Source organism: Lepidochelys kempii, chromosome 1 (assembly GCF_965140285.1).
Source record: "Lepidochelys kempii isolate rLepKem1 chromosome 1, rLepKem1.hap1, whole genome shotgun sequence".
In the NCBI taxonomy this organism is placed as follows: Eukaryota; Metazoa; Chordata; order Testudines; family Cheloniidae; genus Lepidochelys; species Lepidochelys kempii.
The window spans coordinates 3733936-3752775 of NC_136380.1; the positions used below are offsets into that span (position 1 = coordinate 3733936).

Below are 18840 nucleotides of genomic sequence, written 5' to 3' on the forward strand. Positions count from 1 at the left end.
TTCTTTATTAATCAAATCCATTATCACCCATCTCCATTACCCAGGATCAATGTCAGAATGACAGGCCTATAATTACCTGGATCATTCCCTTTGCTTTTTTTTTTTTTAAATTGGCACAACATTCGCTTTCTTCCAGTCTTCTGGAACGTCCCAACTGAGCACCTGAGACAGCTCTTTTAAAGCTCTTGGATGCATTTTCTCTATACCTGCTAATTTTAAAATGTCCAACTTTAGTAGCTGCTGTTTAACATCCTCCAGCGATACTAATGGAATGGAAAGAGTGTTGTCATCATCATATGTTATGACTATTATCCGTATCCTAGTAACACCTGAGGACTCCAATCAGAGATCTGGGCCCCACTGAGCTAGGCAGTCTCCTGCTAACACAAAGACAGCCTGCACCTCAGAGGGCTGACAGTCTAAGATTAAGGCAATGCACAACAGGTGAATAAACAGACAAATGGGAGGTAAAGGGTGGACAGACTAACAGTAGTGACAGGTATGTTTATATACGATCACAGTCACAGAGATCTTGGTAGTCCTGGCTATTTTCTGAATGTTCTGCATTTGATCTGTGCTGGAGGGGAGTGTCTGATGGTTCATCTGAGCCACAGGAAGCAAACATCACGGGAGGAACCTCCAGTGATGAAAAGACCAGATGAACCAGTCTCCCATCTCCTGAAAACCCGCCTTCGAAGCAATCTGGTTTCATTTCAAAGGAACCTGCTGGTGAGTTTCATTGCTCAGGTCTCGGCCCTGTGGCAGCACTCACTACCAATTGCTCATTCCCAGTCCGTGTCTCTCACCTTTACGTGCAGGTCAACATCCCCTCCCGCAGCAGAAGCAGTGAAATCCCCAGGCCTGGGAGACCATGCGGGTCACTCGTTCCCGGATTTGTCTCGTTCTCACCCCGTAGACGATGGGGTTTAGCATGGGGGGAACAATCACATAGAGGTTGGCCAGTAGGATGTGAATGTGTCCAGGGATATTGTGGCCAAAGCGGTGAGTGAGGAACGAGAAAAAGGCCGGAGTGTAGAACAACAGGATGACGCAGAAGTGGGAGCCGCAGGTGCTGAGAGCCTTGCGCCGGGCGTCCTTGGACGGGAGCCGGAAGACGGCCCTGAGGATCAGCACGTAAGACACAGCGATGAGCATGACGTCCAACCCTGATGACAGCAGAGTTGTGGTGAACCCGTACCAGATGTTGGCTGTTATATCGGCGCAGGCCAGCCGGGCTATGCCCATGTGCTCACAGTACGTGTGAGGCATTACGGTGTGGCCACAGTACGGTAGCCTCTTCAGGAGGAAGATAGGTGGGAACATTATACATAACCCTCTGAGAACAGCGGTCACAGCTATTTTCCCTATCACTGAGTGTGTGAGGATAGCCGGGTATCTCAGGGGATAGCAGATGGCAACGTACCGGTCAAACGCCATGGCCAACAAAACGGTTGACTCTGCGATGAAACTAAAATGGGTAAAGAACATCTGGGTAATGCAGGCATCAAAAGAAATCTCCTTGGCACTAAACCAGAATATGGCCAGCATCTTGGGCACGGTAGTCGTGGATAACATTAGATCAGCGACCGCCAGCATGGCCAGGAAAAGGTACATGGGCTCGTGGAGGCTGCGCTCTGTTATGATGATGAAGAGCAAAACCGAGTTGGCAAAAAGAGCAACAACGTACATCAGGCAGACAGGGACGGAGATCCAGATGTGAGACTCTTCCATGCCCGGGATGCCGGTCAGGATGAACGTTATAGGATCAAAGCTGCTTTGGTTGAGAGTCGGCATGGTGGGCCCTGGGTTTGAACTCACACTGGCTCTGTAGAGAAAGACAAATGCAGAAATAACTCCTCTGATTAGCTAGGGCTCACACAATCATTTTGGACCAGACATAGCTTCGCCCCTTACAAACATCTGTTTCTGAAATGACTCCAGTTAGAAGATGTTTAAAAAGCAGGGACTTAATTCATGAAGGAATCTCTCTCCCTCTTTTGAAATGGACTCAAGAAGTAAAACCACTAACCAGCTATACTTTACTATACTTGGCTGCCATTCACCCTCTTCAATTTCAGTGCTAAGGGCTTCTTCTCTGGCTGTGCAGTTATAATGGGCCAGATCCTTTCTGACTTTGGGTTGAAATATTGCTGTCCATCACCGTAGTCTCTGTGCACTCGGATCCTACAAACACTTACATGTGGGAGTAACTGTGCTCCTGAGTAGCCCCGTTGAAGCCAATGGACCTCCTCACACGTGTACAACTCATAAGTGTAGAGTTACCCCAGTGCGTCACTGTTCATAGGGTTGTGCCCTTGCTTAGCAAGGATGCCTGGGCTGGTGTTTCCCAGACTTTTCAGGTTTTCGTATCCTCCATACACATCCGAAAAAGGTCTCCATGCTGCCAATGATAGGCTTGTATACTATAGCTCCTACTACGGCTATGCCAGCTGACCTCCCCTTTCGGGACCCCTGGGGAAAGGGGTGATGACTCAGGAGCTGAGAAACACTAAGCTAGTGGACAGGACTTGAGCACATGGGAGACTTTGATTCAATTCTCAGCTCAGCCGTCCTGGGTGAGGCATTTAATCTACCTGTGCCGTAGCTCCTCATCTGTGAAATGTGGACAATGCTTCCTGCCTTCCGGGCACAGGGTGAGGGGAACAGCCCATTCTCCACCTCGACTGCAAGAACAAGGGCCAGGGAACTGCCCAGGGAACTATATTACTTTCTGTCCGGCTGACAGCCAATAGCACAAACTACAGGCAAGCGGTATTTGATGTCAGGTGCGTGAGGCCATGCTAGACACACAGGCAAGGCTGTGTAATCACAGCCCAGACAAGGGGCTTCCTTGTCTTTTGTTTTGCTTTTCTGCAGGTTTTTCAATTGCCACAAAGTGCACAGGGCCACCAGGGCATGAAGGGTGATTCTGCTACGGGGGCGTGCAATGGCCATTGTCCGGATCAGCATTCGAGAAACCAAATGCACTCAGCCCGAGAGCCAAGCCCTTTCTTTGCTATTGCTCTCCCCCATATCCCAGCAAGGACATCTGGACTTGGTGTTAAAGCATAAGAACAGCCAGATGGGGTCTGAACAACAGCCCATCTAGCCCAGCATCCTGTCCTCCGACAGGGCTGGTGCCAGCTGCTTCCCAGGCAATGACCAGAACAGGGCAATTATCGAGTGATCCATCCCTGCCGTCCACTCCCAGCTTTTCCCAGTCAGAGGTTTAGGGACAACCCAGGCGTGGGGTTATGTCTCTGACCATGCTGTCTGATAGCCTTTGATGGACATGTCCTCCAGGAAGTTCTCATTCTTTTTCGAACCTTGTTATACCTTTGACCTTCACAACATCCCCTGACAAGGAGTTCCACAGGTTGACTGTGGGTACTTCCTTTTGTTTGTTTGAAACCTGCTGCCTATTTATTTCATCGGGTGACCCCTGTACGGAAGCTGTTCCATACCCTGAATCATTTTTATCACCCAGCTCTGTACCTTGTCAATCCAATATATGTTTTTGAGATGGGGTGATAAGAACTACATGTAGTATTCAAGGTATAGGGGACCCATGGGTTTGTGCAGTGGCATTATGATATGAGGAGAGGGGGAGGGAGTATACATTTAGTTTGAGCCTCTATTATGGTATTTGTAAAGAGTTTCCATGCAGCTGGCAGGAATTTCCCTGTTCCTTTTCGTTTCTGTGCAACCGGCTTCCCCATCTGTGTGTAGTTCGCCTTTTGGAAGTTAACGCTGCTGTGGTACGTTTCTTTGGTATTTTCTGCCCTACAAGGATGTTAAATTTAATTACATTATGGTTGTTATTACCAAGTGGTCCAGCTATATTCACCTCTTGGACCAGATCCTGGGCTCCACTTAGGCCTAAATCAAGAACTGCCTCTCCCCTTGTGGGTTCCAGGACCAGCTGCTCCGGGAAGCCATCGTTAGTGATGTCTCAAACCTTTATCTCTGCATCCCGTCCTGACATGTACCCAGCCAATACGGGGATCGTTGAAATCCTCCACTATTATTGGGCTTTCTCTTTCTGTAGCCTCTTTAATCTCCCTGAGCATTTCACACTCACCATCACCATCCTGGTCAGGTGGTCGGTAGAATATTCCTACTGCTATATCCTTCTTATTCAAGCATGGGATTTCTAGCCATAGAGTTTGATTCATTTAAGATTTTTACTATACTTGGCTGTCTGTTTTCTTTCACACATAGTGCCACTCCCCTCCCCCCCCAGCACAAGCTACTCCATCAGGTCCTCTACATTTTTTACCCTGGTATTACCCTGTCCCATTAATTATCATTGCTCCACCAAGTTTTTATGATGCCTGTTATATTGATATCCACATTTAATACCTGGTGCTACAGTTCATCCACCTTAGTATTTAGACTTCTAGCATTTCCACACAAGCACTTATAAAATCTGCCAATATTTCCTCGTCTGCCTTAATGTGATGGAACAGATTGTCACTCTTTTTCTGTGACTGTTTCTCTTCAGTTTCTGCCTATATTTCATCAACTTCTATCTTCTCTTCTTTACTAGGATATAGAGATCCTCCCCTAAGGGATGTCTCTTTCCGAACCACATGCTCCTCCGCACTACTTGGCTTTCCCCCAGCCCTTAGTTTAAAATCTCCTCTGAGACCTTTTTAATTTTACACACCAGCCATCCAGTTCCTTTTTGGTTTAGGTGAAGTCCATCCTTCCCGTGTAGGCTCCTCCTTTCCCAAAAGGTTCCCCAGGTCCTAATAAAGCTAAACCTTCCTCCCTACACCATGGTCTCATCGCCACATTGCAGCTCTGCCTGTCTAACTGGCCCTGCGCGTGAAACTGGAAGCCTTTCAGAGAATGCTACCCTGGAGGTTCTGGATTTCTCTCTCTTATCTAGCAACCTAAATTTGGCCTCCAGGACCTCTCTCCTATTCTTCCCTATGTCACAGATACCTACATGTACCACGACCACCAGCTCATCCCCAGCACTACCCATGAGTCTGTCTGGATACCTTGTGAGGTCCGCAACCTCTGCACCTGGTAGGCAAGTCACCATGTGGTTCTCCTGGTCATCACCAACCCAGCTAGCTAGATTTCTAATTATCAAACTGAAAATGCATTATGAAGTCACATGCTGAGCTAAGTCAGGAAAAGCCCGGAGCTACCCTCCCAGAAGGAGACCTTGCATTTGCCCACTTCTTTGACAGCCAAGGCCTGTTCCCTTCATGTTCATGGAGTGTAGAATCATACAGGGCAGGAGGTAGCCAGCTTGCAAACCCCACTGAACTAAGTCCTATCCTAGAAGTGCCTCTCAGAGGAGCCATTTGTCCCAGCTGAACATTTCCTGCCTTAGAACATTTTTAAAATAACTTTGAGCTGCCCCCAAGCCCAAACGTTTAATGCAAAAGACTCACCCAGGCTTCTGTGCTGGCTAGGAACGAAGACTCTGCTCCTGTGATCCAGGTGGGGAGCTGCAGGTGGTGGGGAATTGCCACTGACTGGGGCTGAGGCGTGGGGATATTAACATTGCCTCCTTATGAATCCCAGCAGTGAGCCTCAGGCAGGCTCTTGGACTTGCTGAATCTTAAACTGCCTGGTGCATTAAAGATTAACAGGAACTTACCCAGTCAGTTTCGTTCAGCCATTTCCTGCTTTTCCATCATTTGCATTACAAGTGGTTTTACTTACCCAGCCTGCATGGGCCTGAGTGGTACTTGTGCTGACCACTGAAACCAAGAACAACTGACACAGAGCCAGGCACCGAAGACCATTAAGAGCTTCAGAGCTGGGCTGGCGTTCTCAAGGCCTGGTGTCTCTGCTACCTAGGATACAATTTACCCTTTAGTCTTTGCATTACCAGCAACACCTCCAAACACATCATCTACATTATGCAGATGTTGCTCTGTGGGCAAGGGTTTCTGCCAGTGGCAAAACCCAGAAGCCTGCATTGTTTCTCCACACATTAGCATTCCACTCTGAACTGGCATATGCTGAATTACAGCCACGTTTGTGGTGAAGCCCAGAGAGGCCAGAATCTCAGAAGTTAGTATTTATTTATAGTGCATTATTATTCAGACACCATTTTAAAGGGGAATGACACTGACAAATGACAAGCAATGTCCCAGCATCCCAAATGATAGCTCTATCTATTTAGCTTGTCCAAGGGAAGGTTAAGAGGTGATTAGATCATGGGCAACAAGTACCTTCATGGGGAAGAGATTTCTGAGAGTAGGTGGCTCTTTGTTCTCCTCTGCTCTGGCTCAAAGAGAAGTTATGGGCTTGGCGTAGAAAGGGCTAGGTACGATTCTATGGCCCACACTATGCAGGAGCTCAGAGCAGGTGGTCACAGGGGTCATTCTAGCATTAAAGCCTATGGATCTCTCGGTCCCCGGCCTGAGTAGCTGAAATAACATTGATGCCCCTTTTCCTTTATAATGCCACCTTGCAACCAAGAAACCGCGGCATTGGAGGGCTACATTTTCAGAAGGGCGTGTGCCTCTCGCACGCCTGGCCCCAGATTTTCAAAGAAGCTCGGTTCTACTGCTGGTAGAAAAACGAAACACGTCTTGCACAAAAAATGTTGAAAAAACCCTGTCCCTTTATTCTCAGAAAATTTCATAACTTGGGGGGTTGGGGGAAGTAGGTTTTTTTCCAGCTCTGCTTGGCACCCCGATATTACCACTGAAAACACCAGCTGCTGGGTGATGTGGCCACTTCTGAATATGCTGGCCTTCAAGCCCACAAGCATATGCAGATCTGTCTACACTGCACATAAGCCCAGGGTCTGACTCAGGTTTGAGCCCCGCTTCCATCCACTCACAAGTCAATCTCCCTTGGGTCAGCGAGCACTCAGGACCCAGGCGTTAGGACCTTGCTAGCAGGTTGGGTCAGAGCCCCAGTCCCACGGGGACTCGAGTCCAAGCCCTGTCATTTTGCAATGCGGACGCAGGCCAAGCCTCAGACCCAAATCAGAAGGTCTGTGCAGTGCAGGATGGACACGTTAGCACAGCTGTGACACCTGGGTCCAGCAATTGTACATCCCCCGCTCAAGGTTAAACCCCATCATTTATGGGGTGAGCATGAGGCAGTTTCGAGAGAGAGTGATCACATGTTGGCCCACATGAGGAAGCTGTGTGGAATTCTGCAGTGGGGCTGCTCCTTGACTGATGCAGGTAGACTTGTTATCAGGGTCAGCGCGGGGAGGGAGCTTCAGAAACGTGCTTTGTCGGATCAACCCTGAAACGTCACATTGACTCTGGATCAGGTTCTCGTCCCTGCTGGCAAAGATAATATCAGTAAATACGTGTGCAGCCGGGATTCACACGCTGAATGTAGAGTATGTACCTGCAGGTGGGATTCACCCCCTGCAGAAGCTGAAGCAGGATTTAAGAGACTTTGGACTGGCCTGCAGCTGCCCCCAGAAGAAGGATGCTCTGTGGGGATGCGTGAGAACAGAAAACACAGGACACAGTTCCAGCAGTATGGAGAGAAGAGGGTTCAGAGAAGAGCCACGAGAATGATTAAAGGATTAGAAAACCTGCCTTAGAGTGATGGATTCAAGGAGCTTCATCTATTTAGCTTCACAAAAAGACTGTTAAGGGCTGACATGATCGCAGTCTGTAAGCACCTACATGGGGAACAAATATTTAATAATGAACTCTTCAGTGCAGCAGAGAAAGGTCTAATACGATCCAGCGGCCAGAAGTGGAAGCTAGACACATTCACACTGGAAATGAGGCGTACATTTTTCGCGGTTAAAGTAATTAATCCCTTGAACCGTTTACCAAGGGTCGTGGAGGATTCTCCATCACTGGCGATTTTTAAATCAAGGTGGGCTGTTTTGCTAAAAGCTCTGCTCTAGTTGAAACAGGAAATAATGCAGGGAAGCCCTACGTCCTGTATTAAACCAGAGATCAGAGCCGAGGGTCACAGTGGTCTCCTGGCAGATAATCTCTGACTCTATGAACATTTCGTCTGTGGTTTAGCTGCATCTCAGCGTCCACAAAGGGGAGGAATGTATTGGGTCAAACTTTCACCAAACTTCTCCTCTCCCCCTAAAAAGCAATACTTCCTTTGGGCCTGATCCAGAGTCCATTGACGTTAATGGGAGTTTTTCATTGATTTTCCTGGGTGCTGCTGGGTGCATAAGAATCCCCGGGGTCTTTTCTTAAGTCACTGAAAATTGGAGTGACTGTTTGTAAATGTTCACAACTTGGCTCTGTTTTAAAAAAAAAATGTAGCTAACTGAGATGTGCATTCCTCAGTCAGGGTTACACACAGGCCATCGTGTGGGATGTGGAGGCCTAGGTTCAAATCCCGGCTCCAAATCAGGCAGAGTTTGGACTTAAATCTAGGTCTCCCATAGCTATGTGAATGCCCTGCCATGGGTAATTCAGGCTTGGGGAGCACTCGCTCATGAGCTGTTCCATCTTGAGGACCTTCCTGGTGAAGGTTTCATGGAAACCAACACATTCCTGTGAAAAGGTTTGTTTTGGAGACACTGGCATTTCCCACCAACAAATGTGACCTCAAAAAATGCCCGACCGGCTCCAGTTTAGAGTGGAATGGGCTACTCCACCATCCCTGCTTCATAGCCCCTCAGCGCTGGATTGACGTCAGCTGTTCCAACTATGTGGCCATGCAAAGGACTCCCCAGGCTCCCGTCCCTGCCGGGGATGAGGACTCTCTGCCTGTGACCCGGGTGGGGAGCGGCAGGCGGTGGGGAATCCACACTGACCAGGGCTGAAACACAGGGATATTTATACTGCCGCCCTGGGAATCCCAGTGTGGGGCTCAGAGCCAGCAGGGAACATAAGAATGGCCCTACTGGGTCAGAGCAATGGTCCATCTAGCCCAGTGCCCTGTCTTCCAACAGTGGCCAATGCCAGGTGACCCAGAGGGAGTGAACAGAACAGGGCAATTTATCAAGTGATCCATCCCCTATCGCCCATTCCCAACTTCTGGCAGTCAGAGGCGAGGGACATCCAAAGCATGGGATTGCAACTGTGACCATCTTGGCGAATAGCCATCGATGGACCTTTCCTCCAGGAACTGATCAAATTCTTTTTTGAACACCGTTATTTGGCCTTCACAACATCCCCTGGCAACAAGTTCCACAGGTTGACGGTGCATGGTGTGAGGAAATGCTTCCCTTTGTTTTAAACCAGCTCCCTGTTCATTTCATTGCGGGAGACCTGGTCCTTGGGTTCTGTGAACTCTTCCTGATTCCGAGGAGCAGCCGTGTTATTCTGTATCCGCAAAAAGAAAAGGAGGACTTGTGGCACCTTAGAGACGAACAAATTCTTTTTCTCCATGCTATGGCTGGCTCTTTTCTAAATTGAACTACCTCAGTCTTTTTAACCTCTCCTCATATGGACGCTTGCCATCCCCCTCCTCATCTTCGCTGTGCCATCTCCCTCCTCATCTTTGCCATGCCATCCCCCTCCTCATCTTTGCCGTACCATCCACTTCCTCATCTTTGCTGTGCCATCCCCCTTCTCATCTTCGCTGCGCCATCTCCCTCCTCATCTTCACCATGCCCTCTCCCTCCTCATCTTCGCTGAGCCATCCCCCTCCTCATCTTCGCTGTACCATCCCCCTTCTCATCTTTGCCGTGCCATCCCCCTCCTCATCTTCGCCGTGCCATCCCCCTCCTCATCTTCGCTGCGCCATCTCCCTCCTCATCTTCACTGTGCCTTCTCCCTCCTCATTTTTACTGTGCCATCCCCCTCCTCACCTTCACTGTGCCATCCCCCTCCTCATCTTCGCTGTGCCATATGCTTCCTCATCTTTGCATGCCATCTCCCTCCTCATCTTCGCTGAGCCATCCCCCTCCTCATCTTCGCCGTGCCATCTCCCTCCTCATCTTCACCATGCCTTCCCCCTCCTCATCTTTGCCGTGCCGTCCCCCTCCTCATCTTCGCCGTGCCGTCCCCCTCCTCATCTTCGCTGTGCCATCCCCCTCCTCATCTTCGCTGTGCCATAAGCTTCCTCATCTTTGCTGCGCCGTCTCCCTCCTCATCTTCGCTGAGCCATCCCCCTCCTCATCTTCACTGAGCCATCTCCCTCCTCATCTTCGCTGTGCCACCCCCTCCTCATCTTTGCTTTGCCTTCCCCCTGCTCATCTTTGCCGTGCCATCCCCCTCCTCATCTTCGCTGAGCCATCCGCCTCTCATCTTTGCTGTGCCATCCCCGTCCTCATCTTTGCTGTGCCTTCCCCCTCCTCATCTTCACTGTGCCATCCCCCTCCTCATCTTCGCTGAGCCATCCCCCTCCTCATCTTCGCTGTGCCATAAACTTCCTCATCTTTGCCATGCCGTCTCCCTCCTCATCTTCGCTGAGCCATCCCCCTCCTCATCTTCGCTGTGCCATCCCCCTCCTCATCTTTGCTGTGCCGTCTCCCTCCTCATCTTTGCTGCACCGTCCCCTTCCTCATCTTCGCTGTGCCATCCCACTCCTCATCTTCGCCGTGCCGTCCCCCTCCTCATCTTCGCCGTGCCGTCAACCTCCTCATCTTCGCCGTGCCATCCCCCTCCTCATCTTCGCTGTGCCATCCCCCTCCTCATCTTCGCCGTGCCATCCCCCTCCTCATCTTCGCTGTGCCTTCCCCCTCCTTATCTTTGCCGTGCCATCCGCTTCCTCATCTTCGCTGTGCCATCCCCCTCCTCATCTTCGCTGTGCCATAAGCTTCCTCATCTTTGCTGCGCCGTCTCCCTCCTCATCTTCGCTGAGCCATCCCCCTCCTCATCTTCACTGAGCCATCTCCCTCCTCATCTTGGCTGTGCCACCCCCTCCTCATCTTTGCTTTGTCTTCCCCCTGCTCATCTTTGCCGTGCCATCCCCCTCCTCATCTTCGCTGAGCCATCCGCCTCTCATCTTCGCTGTGCCATCCCCCTCCTCATCTTTGCTGTGCCTTCCCCCTCCTCATCTTCGCTGAGCCATCCCCCTCCTCATCTTCGCTGTGCCATAAGCTTCATCATCTTGCCATGCCGTCTCCCTCCTCATCTTCGCTGAGCCATCCCCCTCCTCATCTTCGCTGTGCCATCCCCCTCCTCATCTTCGCTGTGTCGTCTCCCTCCTCATCTTTGCTGCACCGTCCCCTTCCTCATCTTCGCTGTGCCATCCCACTCCTCATCTTTGCTGTGCCGTCCCCCTCCTCATCTTCGCCGTGCCATCTCCCTCTTCATCTTAGCTGTGCCTTCCCCCTCCTCATCTTCGCTGTGTCATCTCCCTCCTCATCTTCGCCATGCCGTCTCCCTCCTCATCTTTGCTGTGCCTTCCCCCTCCTCATCTTTGCCGTGCCATCCCCCTCCTCATCTTCGCTGAGCCATCCCCCTCCTCATCTTTGCCGTGCCATCCCCCTCCTCATCTTTGCCGTGCCATCTGCTTCCTCATCTTTGCCATGCCATCTCCTTCCTCATCTTTGCTGTACCATCCCCCTCCTCATCTTCGCTGTGCCGTCCCCTCCTCATCTTTGCTGTGCCGTCCCCTTCCTCATCTTCGCTGTGCCATCCCACTCCTCATCTTTGCTGTGCTGTCCCCCTCCTCATCTTTGCTGTGCCATCTCCCTCCTCATCTTCACTGAGCCATCCTCCTCTTCATCTTTGCCGTGCCATCCCCTTCCTCATCTTTGCTGTGCCATCCCCCTCCTCATCTTCGCTGTGCCGTCTCCCTCCTCATCTTCGCTGTGCCATCCCACTCTTCATCTTCACTCTGCCATCTGCCTCCTCAGCTTTGCTGTGCCTTCCCCCTCCTCATCTTCACTGTGCCATCCCCTCCTCATCTTCGCTGTGCCATATGCTTCCTCATCTTTGCCATGCCATCTCCCTCCTCATCTTCGCTGAGCCATCCCCCTCCTCATCTTCGCCGTGCCATCTCCCTCCTCATCTTCACCATGCCTTCCCCCTCCTCATCTTTGCCGTGCCGTCCCCCTCCTCATCTTCGCCGTGCTGTCCCCCTCTTCATCTTCGCCATGCCATCTTCCTCCTCATCTTCGCTGTGCCATCCCCCTCCTCATCTTCGCTGTGCCATCCCCCTCCTCATCTTAGCTGCGCCGTCCCCCACCTCATCTTCGCCGTGCCGTCTCCCTCGTCATCTTCGCCGTGCCGTCCCCCTCCTCATCTTCGCCGTGCCATCCCCCTCCTCATCTTCGCTGTGCCATAAGCTTCCTCATCTTTGCTGCGCCGTCTCCCTCCTCATCTTCGCTGAGCCATCCCCCTCCTCATCTTCACTGAGCCATCTCCCTCCTCATCTTCGCTGTGCCACCCCCTCCTCATCTTTGCTGTGCCTTCCCCCTGCTCATCTTTGCCGTGCCATCCCCCTCCTCATCTTCGCTGAGCCATCCGCCTCTCATCTTCGCTGTGCCATCCCCCTCCTCATCTTTGCTGTGCCTTCCCCCTCCTCATCTTCGCTGTGCCACCCCCCTCCTCATCTTCGCTGAGCCATCCCCCTCCTCATCTTCGCTGTGCCATAAGCTTCCTCATCTTTGCCATGCCGTCTCCCTCCTCATCTTCGCTGAGCCATCCCCCTCCTCATCTTCGCTGAGCCATCCCCCTCCTCATCTTCGCTGTGCCATCCCCCTCCTCATCTTCGCTCTGCCGTCTCCCTCCTCATCTTTGCTGCACCGTCCCCTTCCTCATCTTCGCTGCGCCATCCCACTCCTCATCTTTGCTGTGCCGTCCCCCTCCTCATCTTCGCCGTGCCGTCTCCCTCTTCATCTTAGCTGTGCCTTCCCCCTCCTCATCTTTGCTGTGCCATCTCCCTCCTCATCTTCGCCGTGCCTTCCCCCTCCTCATCTTCGCCATGCCGTCTCCCTCCTCATCCTTGCTGTGCCTTCCCCCTCCTCATCTTTGCCGTGCCATCCGCTTCCTCATCTTCACTGTGCCATCCCCCTCCTCATCTTCGCTGTGCCATACGCTTCCTCATCTTTGCCATGCCATCTCCTTCCTCATCTTCGCTGAGCCATCCCCTTCCTCATTTTTGCTGTACCATCCCCCTCCTCATCTTCACTGTGCCGTCTCCCTCCTCATCTTTGCTGTGCCATCCCCTTCCTCATCTTTGCTGTGCCATCTCCCTCCTCAACTTCGCTGAGCCATCCTCCTCTTCATCTTTGCCGTGCCATCCCCTTCCTCATCTTTGCTGTGCCATCCCCCTCCTCATCTTCGCTGTGCCGTCTCCCTCCTCATCTTCGCTGTGCCATCTCCCTCCTCATCTTCGCTGTGCCATCTGCCTCCTCAGCTTTGCTGTGCCTTCCCCCTCCTCATCTTCGCTCTGCCACCCCCCTCCTCATCTTTGCTGCCCTTCTCTGAATCTTTTCCCATTCGAATATATCATTTCTGAGCTGCAGCAACCAGAACTGCAGGCAGCATTCAAGCCCCAGGGATCTGGGGGTTTTTGCCATAAAATGTCACAGCGCTTCCCCGTCAGGTGTATGAAGTGAGGTGACCTGAATGTCTCTTCAACCTCCCAGCGCGTGCCGAAGGCCCTTGCTAATTCTCTCCCATGCACCCCATGCTGCTCGCACACACAACTTGCGGCCTCACTTGTGTGTGTGGGCAGCGTGAGCTCCTCTTGTTAACACTTTCCCTGCAGATAGTGCAGAGCGTTACCTGGGAGCCTGTGCAGCGTGAGAGCCTGACCCCCATGCCGATGGGAGCAGAGCGCACTCAGCCCTGGGCGAGCGCGAGCCCTAAAGTCTGACCCAACCCTGCTGGGTGAATTCAGAGGGCCTTGGACCAGGGGCTCAGAGAGCAGAAGGCATTCTGTGCTGCTCCTTGCTGGAGGCAGGCTGTGCCTTGCACAAGCCCTCCTCTGAGTGTTTCTAGCGAAGGGCTGCAGCTCAACAAACAGGGCAAGGAAAGAATTATTCTGAAAATGTTCGAGGGGGCTGGTAATGGAGCTCCCTCTGGCTGTGTCTATGCTCCTGGTGAGCCAAGAGCCTGGGGTTGGGCACAGACACCCTTACAAGTGTTGATGAAGCACCAAAAAGTATGGCAGGGGCCTTGCAACAGGGACAGCCAGTAAGGAGGGGCTAATGGGGCTGCCCCTGGGCCAGTAAACTCCCTGTCCTTTCTTGCTTCCTTCCTTCCCTTTCCCCTTGTTTCTAGCACCCCAGGGCGAGAACAGCAGGGAAAGGGGACCGGAGGTGATGCGGGGGGTCGTAAATGACCTTTATTTTAGACTAAGGAAAACATAAGGAAGAACATGAGAACGGCCACACTGGGTCAGACCAAAGGTCCATCTAGCCCTGTACCCTGTCTTCCGACAGGGGCCAATGCCAGGTGCACCAGAGGGAATGAACAAAACAGGGAATCATCAAGTGAGCCATCCCCTGTCGCTCATTCCCAGCTTCTGGAAGTTGGAGGTTTAGGTACCTCCAGAGCATGGGGTTGCATCCCTGACCATCTTGGCTAATAGCCATGGATAGACCTATCCTCCATTACTCTGGAGGGCATCCGGCACCAAAAAATTAGAAATTCTGCATGCAATATTTTAAAAATTCTAACAACATTCTGCAAAATTTGTTTGTCCAATAAATGTGGAGGCTCCAGGATGGCATTGGGGAGCACAGGCCACTGGCTGCACCGAGGTGGGCGATCACTCTGCAGCTCCCCGCCCCGGCACATGGACTCAGCGGTGGGGCTGCTCCTGACACTGACACAACGTGAGGACCAATCCTGCCCCAGAAACACCCAGGTCCTGCCCCTCAATGCCAGGTGTACCGGGTGTGGACGGGCAGGCTCAGCCCGACAGGATCTAAGTGCAGAGGGGCTTAATGTGGGGGGATCTGGGTGTGGGTTGAGAGGGTTCTTTGTGGGGCAATCTGGGTGCAGTTGGCTCAGAGCGGGATCTGGGTGCAGGGGCGGTCTGGATGCACGGGAGCTTACTCAGGGGTTATGGGTGCCACAGTAATGGGACTCTGCAGGAGGGTTCAGGTATGAAAAAGCATCAATTCATACCTCGAATGAGAGAGGGATGGACTGCAGCCCCAGCTCAGGAACATGCTGAGCACAGGGCACCCCAAGGATTACAGGTGTGAGGGGGAGGGTGTGCGATGGCATGTACACCCCCCACGTGGCCTGAAGGAATTCAGGTGGCCGGGGGGCCAATTAACCACCTAGGAGGAGCCGGGACTAATTAGAGATGAGGCTCAGCTGGTCAGGAACCGGATTTAGGGGCCGGATTTAGGGGCACGTGACCCAGGCTGGAGAGCCGGGGTTTGGTAGGGGGGTGCTGGGCTCAGGGTGCTGTTTTTGTGGTTAGCGACAAAAGGGAGAAGGAAATGTCTGAAGGAAAATGTTTCCGGTATTCCGTAGCTGGGTTCATGTTTCACCAGCCTCCCAGAATGTTCCGGACCTTTGCCAAATGTTGTGGATCCTTCCAGGAGAACGACGTTTTCCTGGAACCTCCTAGAACGTGGCCAAAGAGCAAAGTGAAGTAAGAGCCCCGCTGCGATGTTGTGAACTTTGTTTCATTGTGCAATTGTGGAAGCGTTCCTGTGTTTTAAGACTCGAAGCGTGTAAGTCGCGCCTAATAAAGGACGTATTTAATGAGCTCGCTCGTTATGGTACCACTTGAAAATGCCCCTGGCCAGTCGTTGTCCTGCACTTCCCCAGGGCAAAGGCGCGAAAAGCCGCCTTTTGAACGAAAGGACGAGGGTTAACAGTGTACAGCCGTCACCTGCTGGAACACGAGTTAATGCTGGTCCTCCCAATGTCGGTGCACAGAGCAATGTCTCGGTGTTTGTACATTTCAGGGATTTTTAACATTAAAAAGTTCCTATAAGCATAGAGGAAACTATTTTTTTTTATTTGCTTATATATGGCATGAATAAATACAGATTTACAGATTCTAGCCTACAAATGTATAGTCTTATATGACAGGGATAAACCATGTATGTAAATAATGCATTGAAGTCGTGAAATGGGCAACAAATGCAATAAAAAAAGGGTATTCAAAGGTTTAACAAATGAAGGGGGGAGCCACAGATGATCCTTGCCTGGGGTGCTATTCAATCTAGGGCCGGCCCTGGGGGGCCCAGGAGCTGAGAGCAGAAGGCTGCTGCAGAGAGAGGCTGCAGGCGCTGTCAGGGAGCTGTCAGGGTGGCACCTGCAGGTGGGGGCAGCATGCTGAGCCCCCCTGGCCACCCATCTGCCTAGGAGCCGGACATGCTGCTGCTTCCTAGGAGCCATGCGGAGCCGGGCAGGGAGCCTGCCTTAGCCCCTGCTGTGGCCAAACGGACTTTTAGTGGCCTGGTCAGCTGTGCCAAATGGAGCTGCCAGGGTCCCTTTGCAATGGGTGTTCCAGTTGAAAACCGGACACCTGGCTTCCCCTGACAGGCACTGGCAAAGTCGCAGTGCTAAGGGGCAGTGAAAGATGGTCAGTGGGTCCTGAGAGACGTTGAGGCATGCAACATCGCCGGAAGGGGAAACCCACAGTCTCCTGGAGGGGAGGGCCAAGCCACCAAGCGGGAGCAGTCAAGTCCCATGAGAGAGAGAGAGAGTGAAGGGTGCAACCACAGGAAGGGGTGTGGGCCTGGTCGAGCTAATCCCCAGACATGGCCAGAAGGGAGCACTCCTAGATGCGAGAAGAGCACCCTGTGACACGCTCTCAGAGAGGAAGAATGGTGTTGTGATGGCAGCTCTGGGCTGGGACTTGGGAGCCCTGGATTCAATTCCTGGCTCTGCCACTGACTTCCTGTGTGACCTTGGGTGAGTCACTTAGCATCCCTGGAGCTCTGTTCCCCACCTGCAAACTGGGGGCAATGGGACTTCCTTGCTCTCACCCTTTGTTTAGATTGAGAGCTCTCTGGGGCAGGAGCTGCTCTCGCTGTATGTGTCCAGCCCAGTGCAGCAGCTCCCTGATCCCAGTTAGGGCTTGAAGGTGCTCCCCTGTTCCCCATGTGGAATAACAGCCAGAGGCTGGGCGTTTGCGCTGGCGATGGGGAAAGCCATCAGGAATATCGTTCATACAAACATTGGGAAATCCCCCGTTTAAAGATCTCACCTGCATTTAGCCTGCAGAAGAGAAGAATGAGGGGGGATTTGATAGCTGCTTTCAACTACCTGAAAGGGGGTTCCAAAGAGGATGGCTCTAGACTGTTCTCAATGGTAGCAGATGACAGAACGAGGAGTAATGGTCTCAAGTTGCAGTGGGGGAGGTTTAGATTGGATATTAGGAAAAACTTTTTCACTAAGAGGGTGGTGAAACACTGGAATGCGTTACCTAGGGAGGTGGTAGAATCTCCTTCCTTAGAGGTTTTTAAGGTCAGGCTTGACAAAGCCCTGGCTGGGATGATTTAACTGGGAATTGGTCCTGCTTTGAGCAGGGGGCTGGACTAGATGACCTTCTGGGGTCCCTTCCAACCCTGATATTCTATGATTCTATGATTCTATGAGGCTGAGATGGAAAGTGGTGAGTCCCTGGGGCTCCCTGCTGGCTCGGAGCCCTCCAGGGATTCCCAGGGAGGCAGTATAAATATCCCTGTGTCTGTGCCCTGGTCAGTGTGCTTCACACTGCCTGGAGCTCTCCACCCGGATCACAGGCCGAGATTCCTCAACCCGGGCCGGAGCAGGAGCATGGTGAGTCGTTTGGGATCGGGGCAGGCCTCCATTACTGGTGCATCCCTCTCTTTAGAAAGGTGCCCATTGCGTGTCATCAGTGGGAACATTAGCATGCCAAGGACCCAGTCCAAGGGCACCTTCAACCTCCGCTGGTTTCAGTGGGAGTTGAGGGCACATAGGATCTTCCAGGATCGAGCCCACAGCCAAAGAAAAGACAGTGAAAATACAGACTGGAATGCAATGCCTCACAGAGCGTGTTTTCTGCTTGCAACGAGCTGCAGAATTCTCATTGGGTATTGCGCAGTGAGCCCAGGAATGGAAACTAGGCAGTCCCAGGTCTTGTCCCATCACCTGGCCTCTCCCTGGCCCGCATCCTGCAAAGACATTCCACAGGAGAGGTCCCTGTAAGATGAAGGCCTGTGTTCATTTTTCCAGTGTGCAAGAAAGAGATAATCTCTGCTGCACCTCCCCGTGGGGCTGATGCTGCTATGCTCTGCGAAGTGCTATTATTACAGATCATTCGTGTCCCATTCAGAGAGGGGAGGCATGTCTTGATTTCCCTTCCCATCCCAAGAGCTCAGACGAGAGCAGGCCAGAATCACTAGCATTTTGTTATGCCAAGCTTCCAAATGATTCAGCTATAAAATGATAATGAACTTCAGGGCTTTAGATACCGAGCTGACAGTGCCTTAGAAATACCAAAGATGGTGGGTGGAGGGACAGAAAGACAGGGAGATAGAAACTATTGTTTATTTTCTATTTTCAGGGAAAGTGCAATTCTAACAGAGCAGCTGAATTCTCCACTCTGCAAATCATGCGTGCAAGGCTGAAGTGTGCTTTGTCTTCCCAGTGGGTCATATGGAAATACTGTGTGTAACTACTGCAAAGGGATATGAAATGTGGCTGTCTTCTTGTAACATCCCAGTTACCCTGGATCATAAACTGACCCAAGACATTCTCCCAAGGGTGGCTGCAACAACTCCAGTTTTCACCTGACTGCTTCAAGGAAATCTGTAAGCCTCAGATAACAAAGGGCCAGATCATCAGCCCGTGTCACCGGACATCGCTCCATTGCCTTTGGTGGGGCCGTGGGGGTGCCACCAGCTGGGGATTTGGCCCGGTGTGACAACCGGGCATGGTTTGGAAGGAGCCCTTTGTCATTTAAGCAGTGTGATGGAATAGGGTGAGAGGCAGGGCATTGGCAGCCAGGAGAAAACGCCACTAAGAGATACAGCGTCCAGGCTCCCAGCCAGGGAGATGCCGTAATGCCATGTCTCTGCCT

The 18840-nt window shown here is 51.9% G+C and overlaps 1 protein-coding gene across 1 annotated transcript; it reads right to left on the reverse strand.

Moving 5' to 3' along the window:
- LOC140914977 (olfactory receptor 52B2) lies at positions 1 to 5508 on the reverse strand. The gene is made up of 2 exons (XM_073354203.1): positions 5412 to 5508; positions 1 to 1825 (listed from the first exon to the last, which is right to left on the reverse strand). Exon 2 carries the CDS (start codon positions 1792 to 1794, stop codon positions 820 to 822), a length of 975 nt encoding a protein of 324 aa, XP_073210304.1. The 5' UTR covers positions 1795 to 1825; positions 5412 to 5508; the 3' UTR covers positions 1 to 819.
- Between the last annotated feature and the right edge of the window lie 13332 nt (positions 5509 to 18840).